Raw genomic sequence first — 27,203 nt, 5'->3', positions numbered from 1 at the left:
AGCTCCATTCACCTTGGCAAGGGGGAGCCCAGAGGAAAGAATTTTGTTTGGAGTCCTGGAGAAGCCAGGACTCGAGACTTCGATTTGCCTTTGAAATCAGGTCCCTTCCCCTCCCATTCCCAGGGGTCCCTTGCTACTACTTCCCCTGCTCACACCCCGCCAGCCCCAACAGTCTGTTCCCTGCAGCTCCTACGGCCACATCCGCTCCAGGTCGCTCACCATGGACCTCAGGACCCTCTGCTTCTTGTCCTGTTGCCTGTTCATCTGTGTCCTTTCAGGTATGGACCTCTCCTTCCTTCTCCGCCAATAACTTTGACTCCCCCAGGATGTCCTGAGACCCCTCCTGCCTCTTCTGTTCCCCGGAGTGCCCGTTCCAGCATGGGGCAGGGGAGTGAGGCTGGAACCCTGGTGTCAGGAGGCTGAGCTCTAGGCTCAGCTCCTCCACTCACTGTCTGTGCTACCTTGGCTGGGTCCTGCCACGTCTGGGACCTCAGCTTCTTCATCTGAGCAATGACAAGGATGGGCTGTGGGACCTTCCGGAGCCAACAGGCCTCTCTGATCTGAAAGTCAGGGGCTATCCGTTTAAGTCTAGTACTGACTTAGATTCATGGGTGGTTCTAGCCTGTGGAGCTCTGAAATCTGACGGGACAAATCCCGGCTCCTCCGCTCGCTCACTGGCAAGATTTCATAAAACAGTCTCTAAGACTCAGTTTATTCAGGAGAAAAGTGGGGATAACAGTAATCTTAAAATTATAGAGCGGTTTTGAGGATTAAATGACATAATGTATATAAACGTTTGGCCTGGAGCCTCGCGTGTAAATACTCAACAAGTGGTAGCAATGTTATTTTAACTTTAAAGACCCCTGATCAAAGCTGGCCAATCCAAGATAATATAATTCTAAAAGTCAGAGTGATTGTTTCTAGGTTCTTTGACTCTAAGAGTCTATATATTTTGCTCACAAACAGCAGCAGTTGGAGGGCTCCATCAGGGGCACAGCCTGAAAGATTCTAGCCCAGAACCTAATAGAAGACAGATCCTCAGGGGAGGCGGAGGCCCCAGGGAGACTCTTCCTCCATCTCTCCACTCCCAGCGTCCCCAGAGGAGTTGGGACTAGAATAATCTCTGCAAGAGAAGAGCTGGGTTTGGCACAGGATTTGGAGAGATGCTGTCATCTCAGACCTCCTCTTCCAGATGCTGTCTGGCCACTGGCAATCTCCCCACGTGGTGCTATCAGATGTTATGTAGGGAGCTTCCAATGGAAGGGAAGGGGCAGGCATCCTCCTGGTAACCAAGGAGCAGGTTAGCGAAGGGTTGATGGTTGATATTGGAGGGTTATTTGAAGGAGGAGGAGTTGGGGGGGCGGATTCTGGAGGTCAGGTGATCTCAGACATTTAGAACAAGGGCACTGACAAGGCTCCTTGAAAGTCATCTACTAGTAGACGAGGTTTTATAAAGCTATATACTCTAAGGAAGTCATTCTGTTGTCCCACTGCCTGCCTTGGGGTGGGAAAGAGAGGGGAGAAACAGTGGTTGAAAAGCTGGATGGGTGGGTTTCCAAACTCCACCCCCTTCTACCAGAACAACCCTATTATTATGCTTGATCGTTGGCCTTTCTTTTCTTCAATATATATATTGATTTTAGAGAGGAAGGGAGAGGGAGAGAGAGATAGAAACATCAATGATGAGAGAGAATCATTGATCGGCTGTCTCCTGCATGCTCCCTAATGGGGATTGAGCCCACAACCGGTCATGTGCTCTTGACTGGAATTGAATCTGCAGGCCGACGCTCTACGCACTGAGCCAAACCAGCTAGGGCTATCATTGGCCTTTCAATATTCCAAGAGAGGGTTCTGCTATCTAGACTCTATCTATTGATTGGTTTGCTCTTAAACTTGAAAACCTCTGGTTTAGTCCAACCTCTTTGTTTTATAAATGCAAAACGGAGACCTAGATACAGGAAGATGAATAATACAACGTGGTAGCATCAGATAGAATCCCTGGGCAAACCATGGGACCCTCGTTTCCTCTTCTGCAGGCTTGTGAGTGTTAGATAAGATAACGCACAGAGAGCACTCGGCACAGTGCCTAGGGGCCCAACAATTAGTTACAACTATTATCATCATCATCAGATGCTGAAATAAAACTTGACGTCTTCCTGCAGTTTGCCTAAGTGCCTGTTGCCTTGGCAAGCCCAGACGCTCCAAAGCTGTAGACATCGTGTGACGGCTCCCAACGTGGTCCCACAGCCCTCAGTCCTGGAATGTGCTTGCAGCCCCCTGTCATCAGGGCTTGTGGTGGGCCCTGTCGGGTCTGCCAGGACAGCTCCAGCTCTGGGAGCCACCCAAACCCAGCCCTCGGCCAGATATATTCTGGTTTAATATATGTAATACAGGCATACCTTGGAGTTATGGCACAGACCACCATAAATAAGGTGAGTACAGCAATACAGTGAGTGGTAATCTTCTTGCTGGTGAGGTTGTAAAGAAAACACAACATCTGGGAAGCACAATAGAGTGAAGCGCCATAAACGAGGTACACCCTAGTCCTGCAAGACAGGCGTTCTTGTTCTCATTTTCTAAATGAAGAAAGTGTGGCTCAGGGAAATCAAGTGACTTGGCCAAGGCCACACAGCTAGTTTGTAGCAGAACCAAGATGGAGAGCCCAGACCACTGGCTCTGAAGTCCGTGTTCCATCAGCCGGTCCAGGCTCGCCATCCCTTCTCCGGAGTGGCCTAGGTTTGGCCTCTGAGAATCTTCGCGTTTAGATGCCAGACTTCAGTGTTCTAGGTCACCTCGTTCTTATGTTGAGCCCAGCTGTTCTCTCTGAGGCTTTCTCAGCCTGTAAAAAGGAGTAAGAAATGGTCCCTGGGTGGCTGTTGGGGCCTATGGCTAAGATTAAACCAGGATGTGTGTGTGTGTGTGTGTGTGTGTGTTTAGAGGGTGGGGGAGGAATTCTCTGTGAACTGTTGTTAAGTGCTCTTCCCAGGTAAGGGACTCAGAATAAAGCTCCCCCAAACTACCAGAACTTCTTAAAATTATTAAAACACCCTTTCCTTCTAAGGTTGGGCATGGCCCCCAGGATAGATGTCCCCATTAGGGACACCAGGGAGACCTTTTACCTTGTGAAATGATAGAAAAATTATATTTTGGTCTTTGCCCCCAGTGCCGGGCACAGAGCTCCCAAAACCCCTGCAGTTTTCTCAGTGATAAGAGCACAGGAGTGTCTTTTGTTCTAATACTTGGTCTTTGACCCGCCTCGATTCCTGACTCAGAGTTCCTGATTCTCCTGGAATTTCCTGTGTGATAGGAGGGTCTTTTGTCCTAATGAGGTGACTCTTGGAGGGCTGCTGGATAGCTTCAGGATGGGGCAGGCCACCAGAAAGACCAAAGAAGCTTGGAATGGTCAGCCCCACCCCCATCCTGTGGGAAGCAGAGAGGGGTGGAGATTGAGTTAATGATGGATGGCACCTGTGTGGGGAAGCCTCCAGAAATATCCCAAGAGGATGATGGGTGGGAGAACTTCTGGGCTGCTGAGCAGGTGGAGGGGCTGGGAGCGTATGTACCTGAAGAGACCACGGAAGCCATGCGCTCCTCCCACGTAGCTGGCCCTGTGCGTCTCTCCCATCCGGGTGGTTATATGTATCCTTTATCATTTCTTTTTATAATAAACTGGAAAACATGTTTGCCTGAGTCCTATGAGTCATTCTAGCAAATCGGACCCCAGGAGAGGAGTGTGGGACCCCTATTTATAGCCTGTCAGTCAGAAGCACAGGTGACAACCTGGGACTTGAGACTGAGCTCTGAAGTGGGAGGGGAGGGCCAGGCTTGTGGGACTGAGCCCGTAACCTGTGGGGTCCTCTCTGTGTAGATAGTGTCCGAATTGATTTAAGCTGTAGGACACCAGTGTGTTGCAGAGAATAATACGTATGTACTTTGCAGTCATTAGGAGAATGAAATAAGAAAATGTATATAGCCCTAACTGGTTTGGCTCAGTGGATAGAGCGTTGGCCTGTGGACTGAAAGGTCCCAGGTTCGATTCTGGTCAAGGGCATGTACCTTGGTTGCAGGCACATCCCCAGTAGGGGGTGTGCAGGAGGCAGCTGATCGATGTTTCTCTCTCATCGATGTTTCTAACTCTCTATCCCTCTCCCTTCCTCTCTGTAAAAAAAAAAAAAAAAAATATATATATATATATATATATATATTTAAAAAAATGTATATAAAGGGGCTAGTACTGTTCCAGAAATGCTGTAGACTCTATAAACGGTAGCTATTGGTATTATTAAATACTGAGCTCCCCATCACTAGACAGATCCAAGTGCAGATTAAGCGACCTCTTTTGGAGCATGCTTAAGAAGGCATTCAAATATTGGTGGCAAGTTGGAAAAGAAAATGTGTTGAGTTCCCTTGCATAGCCCACCAGTAGTTTCACTTCTAAAAAATTCATTCTCAAGAAGCAGTCTGGCCCTAACTGGTTTGGCTCAGTGGATAGAGCATCGGCCTGTGGACTGAAGAAGCAACCTGAGTAAAGGTGTATGTATAAGATGATTACTGCAGAATTGCTTATTTTGGATAAGAATGTAAAAACCCAAATACCCAACTATGAAAAAATAAATCATGAAATCCCTACCATGAAATCATATACAAGTTATTAAAAATGTTGGTGTACAGCCCTGGCTGGTGTGGCTCAGTGATTTGGGTGCCATCCCATACACTGAAGGTTGCTGGTTCAATTCCCAGTTAGACACATGCCCAAGTTTCAGGCTCGATCTCTGAGAGGAGGTGTGCAGGAGGCAGCCCATAGATGTTGCTCTCACATGGATGTTTCTCTCTCTCACCCTCAAAATCAATAAAAAAATTTTTTTAAAAATGTTGGTGTACCTGTGTTTGCCATGGAATAGTAATCAAAACATACCACTAAGTGAGAATTCAATTAAAGACATGTATTATATTATTCCACTTTATCTTTAACAAAGTAGTTGTTTAAAATACTTGCATTCAAATAGCCTTGGGGAAACGTGCTTCAAATATTCATGGTGCTTATCTCTGGATGGTAAGTTTGGGGGCAAATTTAATATTTTTCTTGGTTTGCCTGTATTTTATATTTTTCCCCTAAAGAGGGACAATGACTTGTGTACAAGGTCCTAACAGAACTCCTGGGGTGAGGAAAAGACAGAACTGGAGGCTTATGGTGAAGGCCGGTGACCCCAGACCCACCCTGTCTTCCTGCAGCTGAAATCCAGGAGCGTGGCAGAGTTCCAAAGGCTCAGAACAAGGACAGCAAAGCAGCCAGCCCTGGGGGGGTGAAGCCCTCAGGAGCCTCCGGCAGGAGAAAACCCAAGTCAGAGCGGAGACAGCAGCCCCTGCAGAAGAAGACTCGGGTGGAGGCTGCAGCTCCCAGCACCCCGGCCCCCTCCATCCTGACCCTGGTGTTGGGGAGGGGCCACTTCCAGAAGGTGGGGGACTCTCTGAGCCTGCGGGCTGGGGAGCCCCTGGAGCTGCGCTGCCGGGGAAAGGTGGTCCGCTGGAGGGTGCCCGTGTACCTGGAAGAGGAGGGTGAGGGCCGCCTCAGGTATGGGGAGGAGGAACTCCTGCCACAGCCTGAATGGGTCCAGGGTGGCTCGGAGGAAGCTGGGCAGCGGCTTATAAGCACTTACACCGTTTTCATAGGGATTAAGATGGACCCACACTGGGCATCCCATTCTGCACAACTGCAGGCACCTAAAGGAAACAGTAAGATGGGCTCGCAAGACCCATCAGAGGCAGAGAGGCTTCACAGAATGGACACGTGCCTTCCCGCAATTCTGGGAAGTCAGTTCTGGGGGCAGCAAATAGGGCCCGTAGGGAGGAATGTGGCAGAGGCAAAGCAAAAGAGGCGGACAGTCCAGCTGGCGGCCACCCTTCTGTCAGGGGCACCGCGTCGGGAAGCCAGAAAGAGAGACAAAGTTGGCCCCACCAGCACTGCCCACTCCAGCCCAGAAGAAAACCAGGCGGAGGCTGGGATATAGAACTGGGTTCAGAAGGTTTGCCTACTGTTTGTCAGTTTAGTTTCTTAACATGAGATCTCCGGGGACTCTGCCTCCTTTAGCAGGTGGAGGCGCTTACAGGGCAATTGCTGCCCTGAACCAAGGGCCAGAGGAAAGCCAAGGAGCACAGAGGTGTTTGGGGGATCCCGCTTGCCCTGTGTGGGCATGGTCAGCGGGGAATAGATGATCCAATGAGAAGTTGCGTGTGGGATAGGCGAGCCAATCAGAAACGGCGGGTGGGGCCAATACAAACCGGGCCAGCTCCATTGGGGAAGGGGAGCTGGCTGGTTGAGCGATGACAGTTGGGGAAGAGGACTGTCAACCAACCCAATGCTGCCACTAAGTGTCCCAAGCCACCCCCTCTCCTGCCCCCACCGACGGTCTTTCAGAATCAAGCACTTCAGCCAGCACAGCCGGTTACAGCTGGTGAACTCCACGGGCGCGGACACCGGGGAGTACAGCTGCTGGGCTCGAGACTGCCAGGATGCCGCCTGCACGGAGGGCGAGGACCGCCAGGGGAAGACCTTCATCTTCGTCACAGGTGCCCTGGAGCAGGGTCTCCAAGCACCGCGGTCCCAGAAAACCCTCCAAACATAACTGTCTAAGTCTTTCCCCTTCGTCCCACCTGTACAGTGAGGGAATGCGCGAGTGGTCTCCAAGATCCTACCTGTGACGATCTGGGGTTCCATGGCTAATTCCAAGGAGAACTGAGGAGCCCTACTTTGTCCCACCAAGGAAACAGATGACGCCCCTAGAATCCGCTGGGTTTCCCTTACTCAAATCCAACCGTAGCAGTAATGATACCCAACCCAGAGGTCCTTGACCCTGACTCGGTGTCACTCAGAAACACCTTAAAAAACACAGGTTTCTGGGAGCCATGCCCATTAAGGCTGGATGAAGCCTGGAGCCCTGGAATGCCAACATTGGGAAGATTTGGGAACCAGCAGTCAGTGCTCCCCAAGTCTGGTTGCCCACTAGGGTCACCTGTGGAACTATAAATCACCTGATTCTCTCCCATGCCCCCAGCAAGGTGCTGATTTACTTGGTCTGGGGGTGGTGCCCAGGACTTGGTTATTTTTAAATCACTTCAGGTGATTCTGATGTCCAGCCAAAGTTAACCATTGCATTTGCCTCACCCTAGAGCGGTTTCATCCAGTACAGATGCCACTAAATCGATGTGGCTATTTAAATCTAAATTAATGAACATGAAATAATGTTTAAAGTTCAGCTCCTCAGTTGCACGAGCTACATTTGAAATGTCCATGGCTAGTGGTGACATAGGACAGCACGGATACAGAACATTTCCATCCTGATGGAAAGTTCTATTGGACAGCACTGCTCTAGAAAGCTGGTCCCCAGGTAATTCCTACTCATTGCACCATTGTGCAGCCAAGAATCTGGCCTGAGGCTATGTTGCTAAAGGTACCTTGAAAGAGTTTGATGAATGTGTGCCTCTCATAGGCCCGGTGCCTCATATCCAGTATCCCATTTGCTTCTTATCAGCTCTGCAAAGTAGGCCATAATCGCTCCTACTTGACATGTAAGAAGAACCAAGGCTCAGAGGAAGAAAGTGATTTGCTTAAGATCCCACAGTGAGAGGGTGGCAGAACTGGAATCCAACCAGAAACCTAACTGCAAGTTCAGTACTTCCTGTAATACTTTCCACATAGAAGGACCCTTAGAGACCAAGCCATCTGAACCCCACATTGTACAAATGAGGACAGTAAAGACCAGAGAGGGATTTAAGATGCACAGCCAGCTAATGACAAAAGCTTGAACTAGCAGGCTGGTCTTCAGCTCCCAGTCCAGAACCCCTTACCAGTGAGGAAAGAACATGGAGAATAGAGAAGGGCAGGGAAAGTGGGATTTCAAATCCTCTCAAGGGACTTATGCTCATGAGTGATGGTAGAGCATCAGGAAACAATACATCTGTCCTAAACTCATTCTTCTCTCTCCCTCCTTCCTTCCCAGACCCAGAAGAACTCTTTGTCCCCACAGAGAATTATTATGAGGTGATACAGTTACGCAGTCATCAACCAGTCCTGCTTCCCTGCCAGGTGACCAACCCCCTGGCCCAGGTGACGCTGCATCGAGAGTTCCCCCCAGAGGAGGTCCCAGTAGATGGTACGGACATCTCCTTTGATGTGAAGAAGGGCTTCACCATCCACCGGCCCCAAGCTTCCTTGGCTGGCTCCCTCTTCTGCTTGGCCAGCCTACGAGGCATGAGACAAATCTCTACCAAGTACATGCTGATCTACATCAACTGTGCGTGAGCCTAGGTCTCTGGGTGGGCAGGGCAGGGCAGAGCAGGGCAGGGCATGGCAGGGGAGGATATGGGAGGGATGCCTCCTTTGGGAACCTCAGGTTTGGAATCTGTGGATTAGCTCTAAACCACCAACCACCTTTTCACAACACTCTGTGTATTCAACCATCTTGTCCAGAAATAGCCAGGCAATCAGCTATTGAGCTAGCCTGCATCCGTTCAGCCTTTCTGTCCACCCACTTATTCTTAATCAAGTCACATTATTCCATTCATCCATCCTCCCTTCAATCAACCATTCCATTCACCCATCGTCCATCAGATTAACTGTTCCATCACCTACTCATCCTCTATCAATTCATTACAACCATTCACACATCCTCTATCAACTCAACCACCTCAACCATTCATCCTCTATCAATTTAACCATTTCACCCATCCATTCAATCACTGCAACAATCAATTCAACATGTTTGTCCCCATTTCTCCCATCTTCTCCATGGCAGACCCATCATCGTCCCCAAAACCCACCATCCAAGCTTCAACAACATCGGTCCTACTGGGAGAGAATTTCAGTGTGACCTGCACGGTTCTGAGTGAGCCAGAGATTGCTGTGGACTTCCATTGGGAATATCCGGGGCAGAAGGTAAGCAGAGGATGAAAATATGTGTGTATGTGGTGGTGGTGTGTTGGGACAGGAGTGTGGGAGTGAAGGGTTAGGATGAGGGCCAGGAGCGATCACAGCAGAGTGGAACCCCTGCTTGACTAGGAATCTGATGAACAGGGATTCTAGTCCCAACTCTGACACTACTAATTTGAGTGACCTTGGGCAAGTCACTTCCCTTTTCTGGGCCTGTGTGTCCTCATCTGTCAAATAGAGCTACTTCTCAGGTTAATGTATAAAAATGTATAATGTGCTCCTTTGTTAATTTATCCAACAATAATTATTGAGCATCCACCACAAGCCAGACACTGTACTGGGTACTCTGACTATGATGCTGAGCCAATAAGAGAGGGCTTCTGCTCTCTGCGAGCTCACAGTTTATTTATTTATTTATTTTTTTAATATATTTTATTGATTTTTTACAGAGAGGAAGGGAGAGAGATAGAGAGTTAGAAACATCGATGAGAGAGAAACATCGATCAGCTGCCTCCTGCACATCTCCCACTGGGGATGTGCCCGAAACCCAGGTACATGCCCTTGACCGGAATCGAACCCAGGACCCTTGAGTCCGCAGGCCGACGCTCTATCCACTGAGCCAAACCGGTTTTGGCTGCGAGCTCACAGTTTAAACGGGAAGGGCAGTGAACAAACGTCATCATCTGGAGAACACTAGGAGCTACATCAAGGATGAAATGGGAAGGTGACCAGGTGTATTTAAGATAGAGCGGTCAGGATGTCTTCTCTGAGGTGACACTCAAGCTGAGGCCCAACCAGCCCAAATCACTTAAAAATGGGAGTTGAGCCGTGTCTTGCTTCTGTCTGTTTTGTATACTTTCGTGTTTTTGTTTCTGATAGAGGGGCTCCTTTTAACATTTCTTTGCCTGGGAAAGCTTTAATTTCTCCTTCATATCTAAAGGATAAAATCCTTGGCTGATGGTTCCCATCTTTCACTATTTTCAATATTTCCTTCCATTCCCTCCTGTCTTGTAATGCTTCTCTTGATAAAATTGGATGATAATCAAATGGGGTTTCCATTGTAGGTTATAGTCTTACTAGAGGCCCAATGCACAAAATTTGTGCAAGAGTAGGCTTTCCTTCCCCCGGCTGCTGGCACTGGCTTCCCTCTGGCACCTGGGACCCGGGCTTCCCTCGCAGCCCCGGCTTCATCCGGGCTTCATCTGGAAGGATGTCCAGTCTAATTAGCATATTACGCTTTTATTATTATAGATTCCCTGGCTGCCTTGAGAATTCTTTTGTCACTCATTTTTGACAATTTAAAAACAATGTGTCTTAGAGAAGATCTTTTTGTGTTGGTATAATTATATGTTCAATTAGCTCCCTCAATTTTAAATTCTAGTTCTTTCCATAGGTTGGGAAGTTCTCATAAATTATTTTATTGAACAGGCTTCTCTTTCTTCTATTACATGTATTATCCTTGGGTGGCTCTTCCTAATGTGATCAGTTCTTGTAGGGTGCTTTCATTAAAAAAAACAAAAACCCTCTCTTCTTCCTCCTGGGTTATTCCTAGATTCTATCTTCAAGCTTACTAATTCTCTCTTCCATCTGATCTGCTCTATTTCCAATGCTCTCCAATACATTGCACATCTCATTTATTGAGTTATTCAACTCCAGAATTTCTGTTTGGTTCTTTTTTGTAGTTTCAATCTGTTTGGTAAAGTACTCCTTTTTATTGATTTTATTCCTGAGCTCATACAACTGCCTTTCTGAGTTTTCTTGTATACCATTGAGTTTCCTTGTCACTACAATCTTGAATTCTCTGTCATTTAAGTCACAGTCTTCCATGACTTTGAATTTGGAGACTTTTCATTTTCTTTCTGTGCATGTTACCTTGGTTGTTCATGGTATTTGATGGATTGCTTCTCTGTCTGCACATCTGAGGCAGTGAACGCTTGTTTAGATACTGTTCTGCTCTCTCTTCAGCACGTTAATAGGTAGGTACTTTCTTTCGTTTCCCTGTAGATGGTGGTATAGCACCAGTTTTGTGTTCTCTTACCTGCACCATTAGCACCTCTGGGCTAGTGGTGGAGTAACATTATTAAGGTTGAGGAAAACGCTGCAAACCCACTGGGATTCCCCTCTGTGACCAGCTCGCCTCCGTTACATGACATGACCATTGAAGTGAGGGATGTGGTGGGTGGTGGAGAACGGCTTTCATGAGCTCCCAGAGCCACCTCCCACCCCCCAACACACACACTAGTGGCCACTGACCCTGCTGTGTTTTTGGAGGCATCACACTGCCTCTACTGGGCTCTGCTGAGATGGGTAGGGCAGAAAGGCAAGTTCATGATCTCACATCTGCCCCTCTTACACTCCAGGCCCTACTGTGAGGGCTGCAGCTCCACTTTTTCACCAGGACCTTGTTTGCTGGAGTTGCAGTGGGCAGCAAACCACATCGGTTGCCACCATCCCTGTCCTTCCCTGTTCCACCTCCCCTTCTCATTCCAATGTGCCCACCTTCAGATGCCCCAATGCATGGATCTTTCAGGCTGTTTGTGTGTTGAGCTAGGGATCCTCTGAGTTACACATACCCAACTCGTTGTAAATTCAAGGGGAGAAACAAAGGAGTCTTGTCACTCCGCCATGATGGAGATGTCACTTTAGGAACATTTAAAAGGGCTTCCTGAAAGAGCTGGGATTTGACTTGGAGGGAGGGCTGGACCCAGAAAAAAATGTGCTGAAGGTGAGCCCTGTCCCCAGAGGTTTTAGGACATAGATATAGTGTGTGTGTGTGTGGGGGGGGGGGGGGGGTTGCGGGGGGGCGGGGGTGGTGGTGGTGGTGGAGGGGGCGGGGTGTCATTCTCCCACTTGTCAAAAGTGCAAGCTGAGACCCAATAAGAGAAAAAGGACATGCAGATGGTTGGGAGACCATGGTTTCCCTCTGCCAGCATTTCCCCAAACATTTTCTCCTCGAAAAAGAGTGTTCTTAGGAGAACACTGCCTCTTATAACCATCACCCACTTTGGAGATTCAAAACCCACCTGCACACGTGACAGACACAGTGGTCTGCGTCTCCCCAGTTAACTTTGCTTGCTCAGTGTTTCCTAGGCAATTTTGATAATGAGTCCCCCACTTCCCCTCTTCGGGGAGGGAGTAGCCATTGACATCCCCGCGGAACCAGAGTGCTACCCACCCACCCAGAGAGGTGCTGCTCTGCCCGTTACCCCCTGCATGTCCGTGAGCGGGGAGGAGACCCCAGCTGCTCTCCAGGGACTTGACAAGCTTCGCAGTTTCCACAAAAAAACCTGACCTTTCGGGGGCTCTGACACTGAGCTGTGGTCTTGGGCAAGTCACTTCCCCTTCCCCGGAAGGATACGTGGTACCTCTTATCTGCTGGGGCCTGAGTGAGAGATGGCACTGGGAGAAGCTGACAGATGGTTATCTCTTCCCTACAGATGGGCCGACCCCCCTACGTCAGCGAGTGGGCTGACGTGGTCCACAGGGAGGGCCAGGCTCAGCAGGAGGCAGGGAGCACCCTGTATGTGGAAGAGGCCCGGGCTGGGGACGCTGGCGTCTACACCTGCCGGGCCACCAACCTTCAGGGCACTGGGATGGCCACCACCCGCGTCCATGTGACCCGGAGCCCTCGAGTCTCCCCTGTCCCTTCCTAGTCCCTCCCTGACTGCAGGTATCTGCGTATGGAGCAGTGGGCAGAAGCAGGGGTAGGTAATTGTGTGAACTTTGGTGTTTTATATGACAAGGAGGTGCCCCCCTTGGGGAGAAAGAACCTTAGCCTTCACCCCTTACACTCTCCCATCTCTACTTTCACCCCTCACTTCACGATCACTGCCTCACGCCCTGCCCTGACCTGCTCTGAAAGCCAGCTCCATTCCAACCCCAGGTGCAGGGCTGGGCAAAGCCAGGGCCAGGGTGGCACCAGCACCCCGGGAGGAAGCCTAGACCCTGCTGAGCCACCCAGGCCCCAGGATTATTCCTCACAGATGCCTGCCCCTGGCAGAGGTCATCAGCAGGATCCACCTCTTCCCTCTCCCAGGAAAACACAGAGGCCAAGAGAATACTATTGTGTTTCTATTTGGTTTCCATAGCTTGTCTGCCCCAGGGTGAGGCTAAGACCACAGTTTATCTCCTCCAGGCACCACGGGCTACACAGGGAAACCCCGCTCCCCACAACCTGCCCCCTTTCCAGCCCAGCCCCGCCCATAGAAACAGGCTTTCCAAAGGGCATTCTGCCACCGCCAGCAGCGCTCTGAACGCAGCCAGAGAAGTTTAGGAACCGCTTTGCTTCTTCCCTGGGACTCTGAAATGTCTGTTAGCATATTAAAGGTTCTGAGAAGGCCTGCAGCTGGCAGATCTGCTTCATCAGATTGAACCTAGAGTTGCTCAAATTACTTGGCCACCACTTCTTTTCTTGGTTGTGTCCAATGAACTAGTGTATCCCAGACAGGCTTTGGGTAAAGTTACGTGAAGAAGTCCGCGTGTAACTCACTCCAGAGCTGCCCCAAAGCTCCTGGATAACCCGTCTGCCCACCGCCGGACTCCCCTAGCCCCACAGAACCCCCAGAACTAGAAATGAATGAAGAAGGCAGCTGGGACGATGGAGGGAAATCTTAGTTCTAGTGGACTAACTTTTCCTACGAGCTGGCCCAGGGCTGGGGGCCTCAGGCAAGGCCCTCGGGCTCCTGTGATCTGTCTGCTTTGATGTTGAAGAGAGGTAAGAACCTGCTTCAATATTTTATGCAGATCGGAGGGGGAGGTGTATTGGAAAGCATTTAATTAAAATGATCTATGCAAGGAAGGTTGTTATTATAGCCTCCTGCTGACTGGAAGCTTCCTGAGAAGAATCTTAAATCCACAGATAGGAGGGCCGGATTGGCCTGCCTGGGTGAGTTGCTCCAGCCACCCCTTCGCACTAGGTGCCTGGGCTCAGGGGTGGTAGAAGGAGTTAAGGTGCGAGCAGGAGTAAAAGAGAGACCGGAGTGTGTGGGGGCCAGAGAGAGGAAGGAGGAGAAAGACTGTCACAGACTTGATCTTCCCAGAGCCTGGGGAGAAAGAAAAAGCACACGATGAGACCTGAATGGCAGATGAGGCCCCTGTCCTGGCTCCGTGAGCCCCACTCCCCACCTAGGTTTCCTCATCTGGACAGAGAGGAGGTTCCAGCGTTGGCTGTGGAGTGATTCAGATGCACCAGGTGGGCCCCGTGCCCACATGGCACTGAGACTGAGGACCCGGAGGGCTGAGGAGTGAGCTTTGCCTGGTCAAGGAGGAGCTCTGGCCACACGCCCTGGCTTAACCAGACTCTGGGAGCAGGAGCAGTGGCATGCCCGATGCCCTGCCCAGACCCTGCCTTGGCTGGGTGGCCCCTGGCACTGCCATCCCCAAGGGCCTCCATTGACCCCCTCCCAGATGCTCCCTTTCCCAGGTGAATCGTAGGGTTTGGCCCACTTCCTCCCCTGTCCCGAAGTCCCTATCTGACCTTCAGACAATCCTAGAATGGGACACTGTCGTGACGTAAGAGTCATTTGCTCAGTTCCCCCACCCGCTTTAGAGGAGTGGTAAACTGAGGCTGAGAGAAGGCCAGGGCAGAAGTGCGGACATCTACGGGTAGGTTGATGAGCTGGCAGCAAAGCTGACAAGTTAAGACCAGGAGGTTGTGTCCTCTTTGTCCGATGCTCAAAGCGGCACAGGCTCCCCCTGGGAAAAGCCTCAAAACTCCCTGATTTGAACAGAGAGGAGGGAGGGGCGGAAGGGCTCCTCTTGCTTGTTCCCTGGGCCAACTTGAGGGAAGGCTTCCTGGGGCTTCTAACGCCCGTGGGTGAGTCTACGTGGCCCGAGCCCCGCGGCTCACCGGGCACACACCCCGGCTCCCATCTCTCTCCTGCCCTCGTCCCTCCTGGGGACAGAACAAGAGGCTCCTGCCATCTCCTCGGAAGGTCCTGCAGAGGGAGCGGTGACACAGTCGGCATGGTGGCCAGGCCCTGAGCCTATGTGGCCAGGAAGGAGACCTCAGTGGGCGTGACGGAGGCCAGGGGGAAGGCGGGGGAGACGTCAGCCCCGAGGACCCGGTACAGCAGCTCCTCCTTCTCCTGCTGCAGCTGTCGCCTCAGCTGTGACTCCTTCTCCAGGGCCTCCTGGGCGAGCAGCAGGTCCTCCGAGAGCTGCCTGTGGGTGCAGACAGAGGCCAGGGTTGCCCCGCAGGGTCTCTAGTGGCTCCAGAGACCAACCCGTTCCTCTAGGACCTCTTCCATAGATGGGTCACCTGCTTGCCCCAGGGTCCGCACCGCCCCATCAGGCCCCCTCGCATGCAAGAGGTGACTTGATCTGTTGACCAAGGAGCCCTCATGGGCAGACAGCTCTGGGTTCAAATCTGCCCCATCCCTTAGCTGTGTCTCCTTGGACAAGTTATTTACTCGTGTCCAATTTCAGTTCCCTCATTTGTAAAATGGGAATGAGAATAATGGGACCCAGCTCCTAGAGTAATAAGGAGGATAGATGATATGTATTCATCAAATTATGTCTGACATGATATCAGCTCTGATTTACTAAGTCCTTAGATCTGATTCATTCACGTACATTCATTCATCCTTTGGGCCTCCTGAGCTAGTCTCAGATTGGGCTTCCCATGAAGCCCACTCAGCCAGGGTGGGGACAAACGGATACTAATCAGGGCCTTTGATTTAGGTTTCCAGGCAGAGTTGGTCCCCAGGGATACTGGCTCCCAAGGAAGGAGGAGCCACCTTCCCCAGATAGGCCTGGGCCCACGTGTCAGCCCATTCCCTGGGCTTCTCTGAGACTCGCCACTGGAGGTTTTGGCAACTAGGGTAGAGGAGTGGAGGCCGGGGAACAGCTACCTGGACACAACCGCCTGGTTGCGGCCTCGGACATGGAGGTCCTCATTCTCCTGCTGGAGGGTGGTGATCTTCTCCTCCAGCATCAGGTTTTTTTCTTTCTGTAACAAATCAGGACGAGCTCAGATGGCCACCAAACAATGTGTGCCGTCACCTCCCTCTTATCCGTGGGCCCTAAAAACGCTGACTCACTCTAGACCAAATGTTACAGTTCATGGAGCAAGAAGATGCCTTTAAAATAAATAAAGCTAAGGAGGCACAGGGGGTGGCCCGTTTTTCATTTGGCCACATGAGAACGTGACAAAAGGATACGGCCACCACCACCTAGTGTCTCCATCATTTCAGAAGAGAAAGGATGTTCTTGGTTCTCCAAAAATCAGGGGATAGACTATATAGAAATAAAATGAAGTGTGCCTGTTCTGCTATGCCATAAAAATGGTTGGACAAAATGAATAGGGAACATTTGAGATTAAATGTCTGATTAAAATATAGGTTGTGGCACGCACAGGCCAGGGAGACTTCTTCCAGAGCCACATAATCTCATGCAGATCCAACCCCCGGTTTCCAAGGCCTTCCTTCTCCTGCAGACACAGCCACCTGTGTCCTCAATATCCTCTGCTCCCAGTCCTGTCCCCGCTCACTCTGGTTTTCAGCCTTCCTCAGCCCCTGCCTGACACGTGACATCTGCCAGGCCCTCCTCATTAGCCAGGCTACACCCTGGTGTCACCCATGTGACAGCAACACGAGTAGCCAAGAAAAGTGCAGGACCCAGATGACAAGGAGCCACTGCTTGACACAGACTGGCCACAGAGCAGTCTCAGCATGGGTGGCAGGTCAAAGCTGGTAGGGGCCTCATCCGGGTCCCGCCCTCTGCACACTCCACTGAGGAGGTCCTACCCTCTGCACACTTCACTGAAGGGGGGGGTCCTACCCTCTGCACACTTCACTGAAGGGGGGGTCCTACCCTCTGCACACTTCACTGAGGGGGTCCTACCCTCTGCACACTCCACTGAGGTCCTACCCTCTGCACACTCCACTGAGGTCCTACCCTCTGCACACTCCACTGAGGAGGGGGCCTACCCTCTGCACACTCCACTGAGGAGGGGGCCTACCCTCTGCACACTCCACTGAGGGGGTCCTACCCTCTGCACACTCCACTGAGGAGGGGGCCTACCCTCTGCACACTCCACTGAGGAGGGGGCCTACCCTCTGCACACTCCACTGAGGGGGGTCCTACCCTCTGCACACTCCACTGAGGAGGGGGCCTACCCTCTGCACACTCCACTGAGGGGGGTCCTACCCTCTGCACACTCCACTGAGGAGGGGGCCTACCCTCTGCACACTCCACTGAGGTCCTACCCTCTGCACACTCCACTGAGGGGTGGGGGGGGGTCCTTCCCTCTGCACACTCCACTGAGGAGAGGGTCTACCCTCTGCACACTCCACTGAGGAGGGGGTCTACCCTCTGCACACTCCACTGAGGGGGGCCTACCCTCTTGCACACTCCACTGAGGAGGGGGCCTACCCTCTTGCACACTCCACTGAGGAGGGGGCCTACCCTCTGCACACTCCACTGAGGAGGGGGCCTACCCTCTGCACACTCCACTGAGGTCCTACCCTCTGCACACTCCACTGAGGGGGGCCTACCCTCTGCACACTCCACTGAGGAAATGCTCAGAAAGCAGAGGCCTGAGGCTGCATCCCCCTTGACACCCCCGCCCCCACTTCCTCCACGTACCACTGTTTCCATGAGGATCAGCCGCTTGTCTAGCTCATGAATACGCTCATTCTTCATCTCAATGACGAAGTGCAAGCTCTCCAGCTCCTGCTCCCAGAACTGACTGGGGCTCCCGTAATCCTAGACAGGGACATGAGTGGCTTCATCAGACCAGCAGGCAGAGGGCACGCGCTGTCTCCCTCCTCCCCGCTCTGCCTCCAACTCATGGTCTGACTTACAGAAGTCTCCTCCCTTTCTTGGCCCACGGTAAGTGCTTCACATGCTCATTCTATCCCAATAACATCCCTTGAGACATCACAGATAAGGAAACCGTGGCCCAGACAGGTTAAGTTGCTGTGCTAAGCGGTCAGTTTGCCGTTTGCACCTAATTCTCCCTGAATCCAGAGCCTGAGCATTTTACTAACCCATATGCGTCTCTCTGAGCCTTGCTTCCCCCGCCCCGGTGACACGGGGACCCTGTGTCTTCCGGTCCCTGGTGAAGAGAAGAATGTCAAGTCTGATCTCTGTCCTTGAAGAGGGCTTGGCCTTTCCTGTGGCCCAGACCTCGACCTCCCTGGAGATTCCGGAAGGAAAGGCCCCAGCTGTCCTGCCACCCACCTGGATGTGCTTCTTATAGTCTCGGCTCAGGATGGACTCCTCCACCCTCTTCATCTTGGCCTGGAAGACCTCCAGCTGGGAGCTCAGTCCATCGATGGTCTCCTGGAGCAGGAGCGGATGATCAAAGCCTGGCTCACGGAGGCAGTAGGTGGCTTCTCCACCTCCCAGAGAGGGATCCGTTTGGGTTCCTCAGCCTGTCTGCTCTACCACACCCAACGAGGCAGGCGCAGACCACTCCAACCACTGCTTGAGACACACCAGCCCCGCGTCGTGACCTAAAGCCTTTACTGCCCCTCCATAGCCGTGGTTACTGCACACTCCACTGAGGAGGTCCTACCCTCTGCACAATGTCCTGGTATTCAAGGCCGGTGTTAGCTTGGCATTCACAGTACCTCCAATCCAAGCTCAATACACTCTCCCCGGCTCATCTCCACGGCTCCCGCTACACACCACCTCCCGCAGCCAAGTATCACATCACCCCTCCAACTGCAAGGTGCACCCTTGTCTCTACAGCTCTCCCCTGCCAGGGATTTCCTCCACCTACACCTTGCCCATTGCCTTTAGGACGGAATGCACCCCTTAATGTGATGCACAGGCTCCCCTGCGTTTGGCCCTTGCCTACCTCTCCAGTCCCAGTTCTCTCTCCCACTCTACGCTACACCCCAGGCATCTTGGGCTTCTTCCAGTCCCACAGGTATTCCATATGGCCCCCGCTCCTCCATGCCTTGAAACACACTGGTTTTTGTTTTTGTTTTTTTCTGCATAAGGCACCTTTCCGACCCTTGTTCTGAAGAATTCCAACCTATCCTTCAGGTTCTGGTTTCGATCTCACTCCCTTTAGGAAATCCCTGACCAGCCAGATTGGGCCGGATGCCTTCTCTCATGCTTCCACAGGTCCCAGTCATCCGTCCACTCTCCATTCTCATCACACTGTGGCAGCAGCCCATGTAGTCGCCAAGATCCTCCCAACAGTCCTTGCAAAATAGGCCAACCCTAATCTCAAGCTTGGCTGTCCTATCAAGGCCTGGATACGTGGAAGGCAATCAAGTCTGTCCCTCAGGCCCAGGTAGAGGCCACCAGCTTTGGCTGTTTGGGGCTCCGTGCTGCTCCTCCCCTCCTCTCACAGAGACTGACATGGCCCAGCCCCTCTTACCTGCAGGGCTGCCTTGGCCTCCTGGAAGGAGTGGGTAAGGGCTTCCTTCTCTTGCTCCTGTGAGGCCCGGAGGACTGTAGGGAAAGGAGACCTCTGTGAGCTCAGACACCCAGACATGCCACCCTAAAGCCTTCTGGCAGGCCCACGGAGGCCAACAGTGTGGGGATGCTCTTGTCCTTCCTCCTATCTCACGCGCGTGCGTGGGGCTGTGTTATAAATAAAGTAGATATCTAATAAAAGCTCATGGAAATGGCAGTAAATTATGTCCTGCGAGGAACCATGAACCCTACTAGATTATGGGTGCCACCCACACGTCACTGAGGCTAAGATCCAAAGGTCTTACATCAAGCTGTTCATCTCAGTCCATAGCATGCGTGGAAAATGCGTGGGGCCGATGTTTTGTAAGCTGGGTTACCCAATTATGAAATCACTGAGGTATGACTCGTCAAACCATGGCACAAAACTATGGTAAGTACATTAGATCTGGGGCATGGAAGTCCACCTGGTCCTGATCCTGCTTCTTCAAAACTGAGGACCTTTGAGGTCACTTAAAATATCTAGAAGTCCTTTTACCTCGACTGTGAAACGGATCAATAAGCCTGACAATGAGGCCAGGACATGCAAGGACTTTGCAGGCTGCACAGTGCTGTGCAGAGCTGGATTTATTCATTCTTCAAATCAACAGAGTAATATTTTTCATCCCACCTTCTCTACAAAGTACCTTCTGGAAAATTCCAACTATGTCTCAATGGAAAGAAGACAGCACAGAAATGACCAATCAATAGTGGATGGGAAAGAGGACAGAGAGGACAGGAAAGGTTAATAGAGCCAAAGGCCCAGGGACAGAAGGGTCTGTCAGAGTGGGCAGTGACACAGAGAAGGGAATGTTCAGGAATAGAAATGTGATAGGGCTGTCAAAACTGAAAAGACAGTTACAGAAAAATTACAGGCTTAATTTTTTTAAAAATCATGGGTCTAATTTGCCTAATTAATTTGCCCATCAGTACAGGTTCTGGTTCCAGGAAAGAAGAGGGAAGCTGAATGTGGCTATACAACCTGAACAGAATAAATGAAGCTGCTGTTTCTAGACTCTGAAAAGTAAATGGTGGCAGGCCGACTGGGCAAGAAGACCAGAATCTGAAGTACCACTGAATCAGTAGATTTAAACAAGACCCAGAATCTCTTGTACTCAAATATTCAAAAAGATAACAATACAAAATTGCTCAGCATATTGAATCCAAAATGGCTCAGCACACAATCCCAAATACTTAGCATACGAAGTAGCAAGATAATCGGCCTAGCACGTTTGTCTCAGTGGATAGAGCGTTGGCCTGTGGACTGAAGGGTCCTGGGTTCGAATGTGGTCAAGGGCACATGCCTGGGTTGCAGGCTTGATCCCTAGTAGGGGGCATGCAGGAGGCAGCCAATCAACGATTCTCTCTCATCATTGATGTTTCTCTCTCCCTCTCCCTTCCTCTCTGAAGTCAATCAAAATATATTTTAAAAAAAGAAAAGAAAATCTCAACTTGCCAGAAAAGAAATCCAACAGATGCCAACACTGAGATGCCACAGAATCATTACCAGAGACTTAAGGCAGACATTTTAAAAGCGCCATGAAGTGATCAGGGTGAGCACTCTTAGAAAGAATGGAAAATAGGAATTCTTAGCAAATAAACAGAACATATGAAGAAGAACTAAAAGGAAATTTTAGAACTGAAAAATACAATAAATGAAATACAAACTCACTGAGTGGGCTCAATAGAAGAATAGAGATGACATGAGAAAGAGCTAATGAAGCTGAAGTTAATCAGTAGAAATTATCCAATCTGAACAACAGAGAGAAAATATTAGAAAAACTGAACAGAGCCTCGGGGACCTTTAGGATAATCTCAAAATGTCTAACATTTGTGTCATTAGTCTCAAAAAGAGAAGAGTGTAGTGCAGAAAACCTATTTAAAGAAAGAATGGTTGAATGCTCCCCAAATATGGCAAGACAAACCTACAGATTAAAGATGCTCACTGAACCCTAAATGAAGTAAACCCAAAGGAGTCCACACCCAGACATATCACTTGTGAGAACTAATGACAAAGAAAAAAATCTGGAATGAAACCAGAGAAAAATGGTGTCTTATTTAGAAAAAACAACAGTTTGAATGACTGTGGATTTCTCATTAGAAACCTTAGTGACTAGAAGGAATAAGCACATTTAAAAATTGCTGAAATAAAAACAACAACAACTATAAATCTAGAACCCTATATCCAGAAAAATATTCTTCAGGAAAGAAGGTAAAATAAAGACATTCTCAGATGAAGGCATACTAAAAAAAAAAAAAAAAAAAAAAATTCATCACCAGCAGACTTGCATTAAAAGAATTTCTCAAGGAAATTAATTATTCAGACAGAAGGCAAATAACACCAGAGAGAAACCTGGAACTTCAGGAATATAGAAAGAGCAACAGAACTAGTGAATACCTGAGTAAATATAATAGGCTATTCTTCTTCCCTGAGCTCTTTAAAACATGATTGATGGTTAAAAGCAAAAATTATAACATTGTCTGATGGGTTATTCAATGTATGTCGATGTAAGACATCAGACAAGTACAAGAAAAAGGGGAGAGATTAGAGGGATGTATATGATGGTAAGATTTCTATATTCCGCTTGAAGTGGTAAAATATTAATTTAAGTAGACTGTTACATTTACTGTAATTCTTAGAGCAATGATTACACACACACACACACACACACACACACACAGAAAGATATAGTAAAAAAGACAATAGGTAACGTAGATCTAAATGTAAAACTTAAATCTATAAAACTTCTGGGAGACAACATAGAAGACCTTTGTTACTTGGGGTTCAGCAAAGAGTTTTTAAAATGATACCAAAAGCATCTAAATATATATAAAAGCCTAATATGCTAATTGTCCCTCCGATAGTTCAATCAGTCACTATAATGCACATTGACCACCAGGGGGCAGACACTTCAACCAGTAAGTTAGCTGGGGTCTAGCCGGTCAGGACTGGGCAAGATAGGCCAGACATGCCCTGGAGCCCTCCTGTGGTTCCTCCCCACCCCGATTGTGTACCAGTGGGGTCCCTTGGCCTGGCCTGCACCCTCTCGCAATCCGGGACCCCTCAGGGGATGCTGGAGAGCCAGTTTCAGCCTGATCTCCACAGGCCAGGCTGAGGGACCCACTGGTGCATGAATCTGTGCACCAGGCCTCTAGTAATCAATAAAATAGAAAATAATACATTGGAATTTATCAAAACAAAAAGTTTTGCTGTTAAGAGAATGAAAAAACAAACAAACAAACCCACAGTCTAGAACAGTGGTTCTCAGCCTTCTGGCCCTTTAAATACAGTTCCTCATGATGTGACCCAACCATAAAATTATTTTCGTTGCTACTTCATAACTTTAATTTTGCTACTGTTATGAATCATAATGTAAATATCTGATATGCAGGATGGCCTTAGGCGACCCCTGTGAAAGGGTCGTTTGACCGCCAAAGGGGTCATGACCTACAGGTTGAGAACCGCTAGAAGAATATATTTGCAAATACAAAGGACTCACATTAAAAAATATAAAGACCTCTCAAAACTCAACAGTAAGAACAAGCAAGCTAATTAAAATGGGCAAAATATGTGAAAAGACATTTGACCAGAGGCTATATAGGCAGCAAGCACAAGAAAAGGTATTCCATAGCATTAGTCATTATTGAAATGTAAGTTTAACCCACAAAGAAATATCACTGCACGCCTATTAGATCAGCTACAGTGAAAACTATTGACAAGTATTGGCAAGAAAGAATAGTAGGACTCATACATTGCTGATGGAATGAAATGATGGTCACTTGGGACCACAGTTTAGCCATTTCTCATAAAGCTACACCTACATTTATTATGTGACCTATCAATCCAACTCCTATGGATTTGCCCAAGAGAAATGGAAACTTACGTCCACACAAAGCCCCGTGCCCACATGTTTAGAAGAGATGTATTCATAATCGCCTCGAATTGGAAACAACCCAAATGTTCCACAAGTGAATGAGTGACCAATGCAATGCAGCTCAGAGATGAAAATGAATACACTAATGATGCATGCAACAGCTTGGATGAATCTCAAAGGCATCAGGATGAATGGTATTGTATTATAAAAATGGTATTGTGTTATTTTGTTTATATAACAGCCTCAAAAAGACAAAACTATAGCGGAAGAATAGATCAGTGGGGGGTAGGGGAGGATATGAGTACAAAAGGGCAGCCTGGGAGAATATTTTTGGGGTGATGGAACTGTTTTATACCAGATTATGGTGATGGTTACATGAGTCTATGCATGTGCTAGAATTTATGAAATTGTATACCCCAAATAGTCAATTTTGTTTTAAAAAATAAAAACAAAAATAAAAAATAAAAGACAAAAAAAGGTCATCAAATGTGGAAAACCACCACTATCCTCTCCCAGTTACCTGTACACCTTCTCCCAAAAAAAACCCATATATTTCCCCCCAAGCTGTGCATTCATTTAATACATGTTTATGTAGCACTTAATATGTGTCAAGAAATTTAATAATAACTAGGAAAAAATTCTGACTGATGAGAAGAACTTAAGACAGACAGTCCCTTCTCCTCTGGGGTTTTATAATAGGACATTTTTCTTGTCAATATATTTATAATGCTAAAAATCACATCCAAGCAAGGTTTGGAGAACAGTTGTTTTCCCACAATAGCCTTGTGAGGCAGGGAAGGTAGATTTTAAATATTTGGGAAGTGAACTGAGATGCAAGGTAGAATTTAGAGTCACAAAAAGTGTACTGAGGTCAAGAGACAGGCACAGCTTCACAAGGTGTTTCACGGGGTGTATTAGTATTAAAACGCAACTCTTCCAATTCCCAGGGCGAGGGCCTCAATTCCACTTCAAAACATTTTGTGCTAATGTTGCAATATGTTTCAGGATTCTTAAAATTGTTCAGACCTCTGTTCTAGTTATTCCATTTCTGGGCATCTGAGGACATCATGTGAAATGTGTGCAAATCTTTATGCAAAAGACGTTCAGCGCAGTGTTATTCATAGTAGTTAAAATCTAGATGTCTAGACTCATGGGAACTTAAGGAAAACCATGTATGCAATTGTCTAGCCTTCATAAACAGTTAGTGACAGCATAATTACATGGATACCTGTTTAATAGAATGTTAAAGTGAAAAGAACAGGGTACAAAATATTACCTGTAAGTAATCATCACGGTGTTTTTAAAAGATAAATAATTCTGGGGAAAGGTCATGCAAATACTGATGATTAAAGGGAAAGCTGGCATAACATTTTCTAGGTCAATTTCAATAGCATCAAAAATAGTATATGTAAACTTTTTCAAAGACAATGTACAAACGGCCAACAAGTGCATGAAATGATGCTCAGCAAAATTAGTCATTAGGGAAATGCAAATCAAAACCACGATGAGAAAACACTTTGTACCCAATGAATGGCAATAATATTAATAATAATAGTATCAACAACGGAAAATAACAAGCGTTGGCAAGGATGTGGTGCAACTGGAACCCCTGTGCGTTGCTGGGGGGAACGTAAAATGGTGCAGCCGCTGTGGAAAACAGCTGGTGGTTTCTTAAAGATGTAAGCATAAAATTACCACATGACCCAGCAATTCTACTCCTGGGTGTACACGCAGGGGAACTGAAAGCAGGTGTTCAAGCAGGTGCTGGTTCTAGTGGCACTGTTCACGGTAGCCCAAGAGTGGAGGTAGCCCATGTGTTCATCAACCAGTGAATGGCAACAAAGTGTGGTGTATCCATGCCAATAATAATGAAATATTATTCAGCCATGAAAACGCATGGAGTAATTTGTAAAATGGGCAAAGCAACAGCAACAACAACAAAGGAATGGAGTGCAAATGCATGCTGCAGTCTGGATGGGGCTTGGAAATATGCTGGGTGAGGGAAGCCACAGGTTGTATACTTCCATTTATATGAGTGATCAGAATAGATAAAGCCAGCAGATAGCGGATAGGTGGTTGCCAGGGGCTGGGATTTGGGGAGGGGGTATGTGGAGTGACTGCTGGGTGAGTATGGGGTTTACTTTTTGGGTGATGAGAGTGTTCTAGAACTGGATAGTGCAGTCCCACGGAGTGGAAGTGGGGTCATCATAAATACGTGGAGCAACAAGTGATGGTGATGGACAGTGGTGGTGAATGTGGCCAAGATTTTACAAAATGGGGTTCACACATGTATCATTACTATTGTAAAAAATGGCAAAAGTTTGAAATGATCTAAATGCCTATCCAAAGGGGCCCAGTTAAATGAACAAGGATACACACTGGAATGCTATGTTGTTACTGAAACTTATGTCGCAGAAGTTTAATAAGTTGTTAATACAATTCAAAGTAAAACAACAACAATTTATCTCCTCCCCCCAAAGTATGTGTGTGTGTGTAGATGTATAGCCTACATATACCCCCAAAAATGAAGAGGATCTATATCGAAGGGGTAACTGACCAGTTCTGGGTGGAACTGCACACGATTTTAATCTTCTCAATAATAAAATAATAACGCTAATAATTATTTGCTAAATATCTTGCAAAATATCAGGCCCTATTCTAAATTCTATTTATTTACCTAAAAATTAAATACCCTGTGAACAAAGCTAACTAACTTTTTCAAGGTTACACAGCTGCTAAGTGGTAGAGCTGGAATTCAAACCCAGGGCTGATGGCTATGGAGTCTGAGATCCTAACCACCATGCTCTAAGATCTTTTTGTTTAATCTGTAGATTATAGATTTTCTATGAGGACCACATTTGGTGATATAAGAGGAAAGGAAGCTATTTGAAAGAAATGATCAATCTAACCAGAAATTGTAAGCACTGTCATTACTGTGCGGAAGAAATATGAAACATTCTCATACATGTCTAGGTTTTCCAAATGTCCTTTAAGGAACATGAATAGCCTTTAAAATGGAAAAGAAAAAAAAACCCCACCTCCCAACTAAGGTGAAACAAAGCATGATGTCAGACTTTTAAAGCGATGCCCCACGGGGCCAGTCAAGGAGCCGACAGACTGCAGTCCTGCAGCTGCCAACTGCTGGTGCAGCAGAGGCAGAAGGAGGGGCCAGTGGGAGTCCCCCCTGTGAACTTGGCAGATGGGGCCAGAAGGAGGCCCGCCCACACCCTCCCTAAGCCCAGCTCCATCCTTACCTTGCAGGGCTGCCTCATGCTCGCCTTCCAGAACTCTCCGCTGCTCGGCCAGTTTCTCTTGAAGCTCTAGCTCCCTCTCCTTCTCCACCTGGGGGTGGGGGTGCCAAGCGGGATGAGACTGAGCAGGTTCAGGTTCAGGTTCAGGTTCAGCACAGCCTACTTACCCACCCACTGCTCCCTGGTGCTTCGTGGAGTTAGGTGATCAGAATCCACCCCCACCTCATCAGAGTGATGGAAATGTGCTCGGAGAGGGCACAAGACTCCCAGACATAGCAGGAATGACTGACTGCTTTCTTTAGGGCTTAGAGGGGGGTCCCTGAGAATTATCTAGGTGGAAAGGGACTTAGGAGTCTTCTAATTCTGATGCCCACTCGAGGTAGAAAGCCCTTCTACTGTGTTAGTGTTTCTGCACCTTTCTTTGCATATAATGAATATAATGAAATGTATGCAAGCAGTTAGAGATATTTGTTCAACTGATAAATGACTCCCTTCTTGGAAAAAGGAGTAAGAGATACTTACCTCAATAATAAAGCCAAAAGTCGGTCCTCACTCCTGGATTTTGCAAGGCTAGCTGAACAGGAGGAAAGGGGAGTGGCTGGGACTTACCTGCTGTGCCCATTTCCTCTTGTCCTCTTCGTGCTGCTGGAGAAGCCTGGCAATTTCCTTCTGGTGCTGCTCAGTCTCCTCAGATGCGCAGAGCTGGACAGTTGTGGCTACAGGTGAAAAAGCAAAAAAAAT

The 27,203-nt window shown here is 48.5% G+C and overlaps 2 protein-coding genes across 3 annotated transcripts in view; one reads left to right on the top strand and one right to left on the bottom strand.

The window, feature by feature from the left end:
* Window positions 1-220: 220 nt before the first annotated feature.
* LOC139010306 (platelet-derived growth factor receptor-like protein) lies at window positions 221-12,579 on the top strand. The gene is made up of 6 exons (XM_070414573.1): window positions 221-278; window positions 5,233-5,572; window positions 6,416-6,567; window positions 7,998-8,291; window positions 8,793-8,932; window positions 12,364-12,579. Exons 1-6 carry the CDS (start codon window positions 221-223, stop codon window positions 12,577-12,579), a joined length of 1,200 nt encoding a protein of 399 aa, XP_070270674.1.
* A 1,297-nt stretch (window positions 12,580-13,876) lies between these two features.
* Window positions 13,877-27,203, bottom strand: part of CCDC69 (coiled-coil domain containing 69) — a 30,035-nt gene continuing 16,708 nt past the window's right edge. The window contains exons 3-10 of one of the 2 annotated variants that reach the window (XR_011471498.1): window positions 27,072-27,178; window positions 26,466-26,553; window positions 19,263-19,336; window positions 18,110-18,211; window positions 17,513-17,632; window positions 15,778-15,875; window positions 14,775-15,088; window positions 13,882-13,968 (exon numbers count right to left, since the gene is read on the bottom strand). Coding sequence is in view for 1 of the 2 variants with exons in the window: in XM_070414574.1 (XP_070270675.1) it covers window positions 14,911-15,088; window positions 15,778-15,875; window positions 17,513-17,632; window positions 18,110-18,211; window positions 19,263-19,336; window positions 26,466-26,553; window positions 27,072-27,178 (767 nt within the window). In the remaining variant the exon portion in view is untranslated. Of the gene's footprint in view, window positions 15,089-15,777; window positions 15,876-17,512; window positions 17,633-18,109; window positions 18,212-19,262; window positions 19,337-26,465; window positions 26,554-27,071; window positions 27,179-27,203 lie in introns of both variants that reach the window. The other variant, XM_070414574.1, reaches the window with a different exon arrangement.

This window comes from Myotis yumanensis, unplaced genomic scaffold, assembly GCF_028538775.1.
Source record: "Myotis yumanensis isolate MYYU_CA2020_CCGP unplaced genomic scaffold, mMyoYum1.0.hap1 SCAF_5, whole genome shotgun sequence".
Classification (NCBI taxonomy): domain Eukaryota; kingdom Metazoa; phylum Chordata; class Mammalia; order Chiroptera; family Vespertilionidae; genus Myotis; species Myotis yumanensis.
The sequence above is the reverse complement of the archived record's forward strand: the minus strand, read 5'-3'. Positions and strand labels throughout refer to the sequence as shown.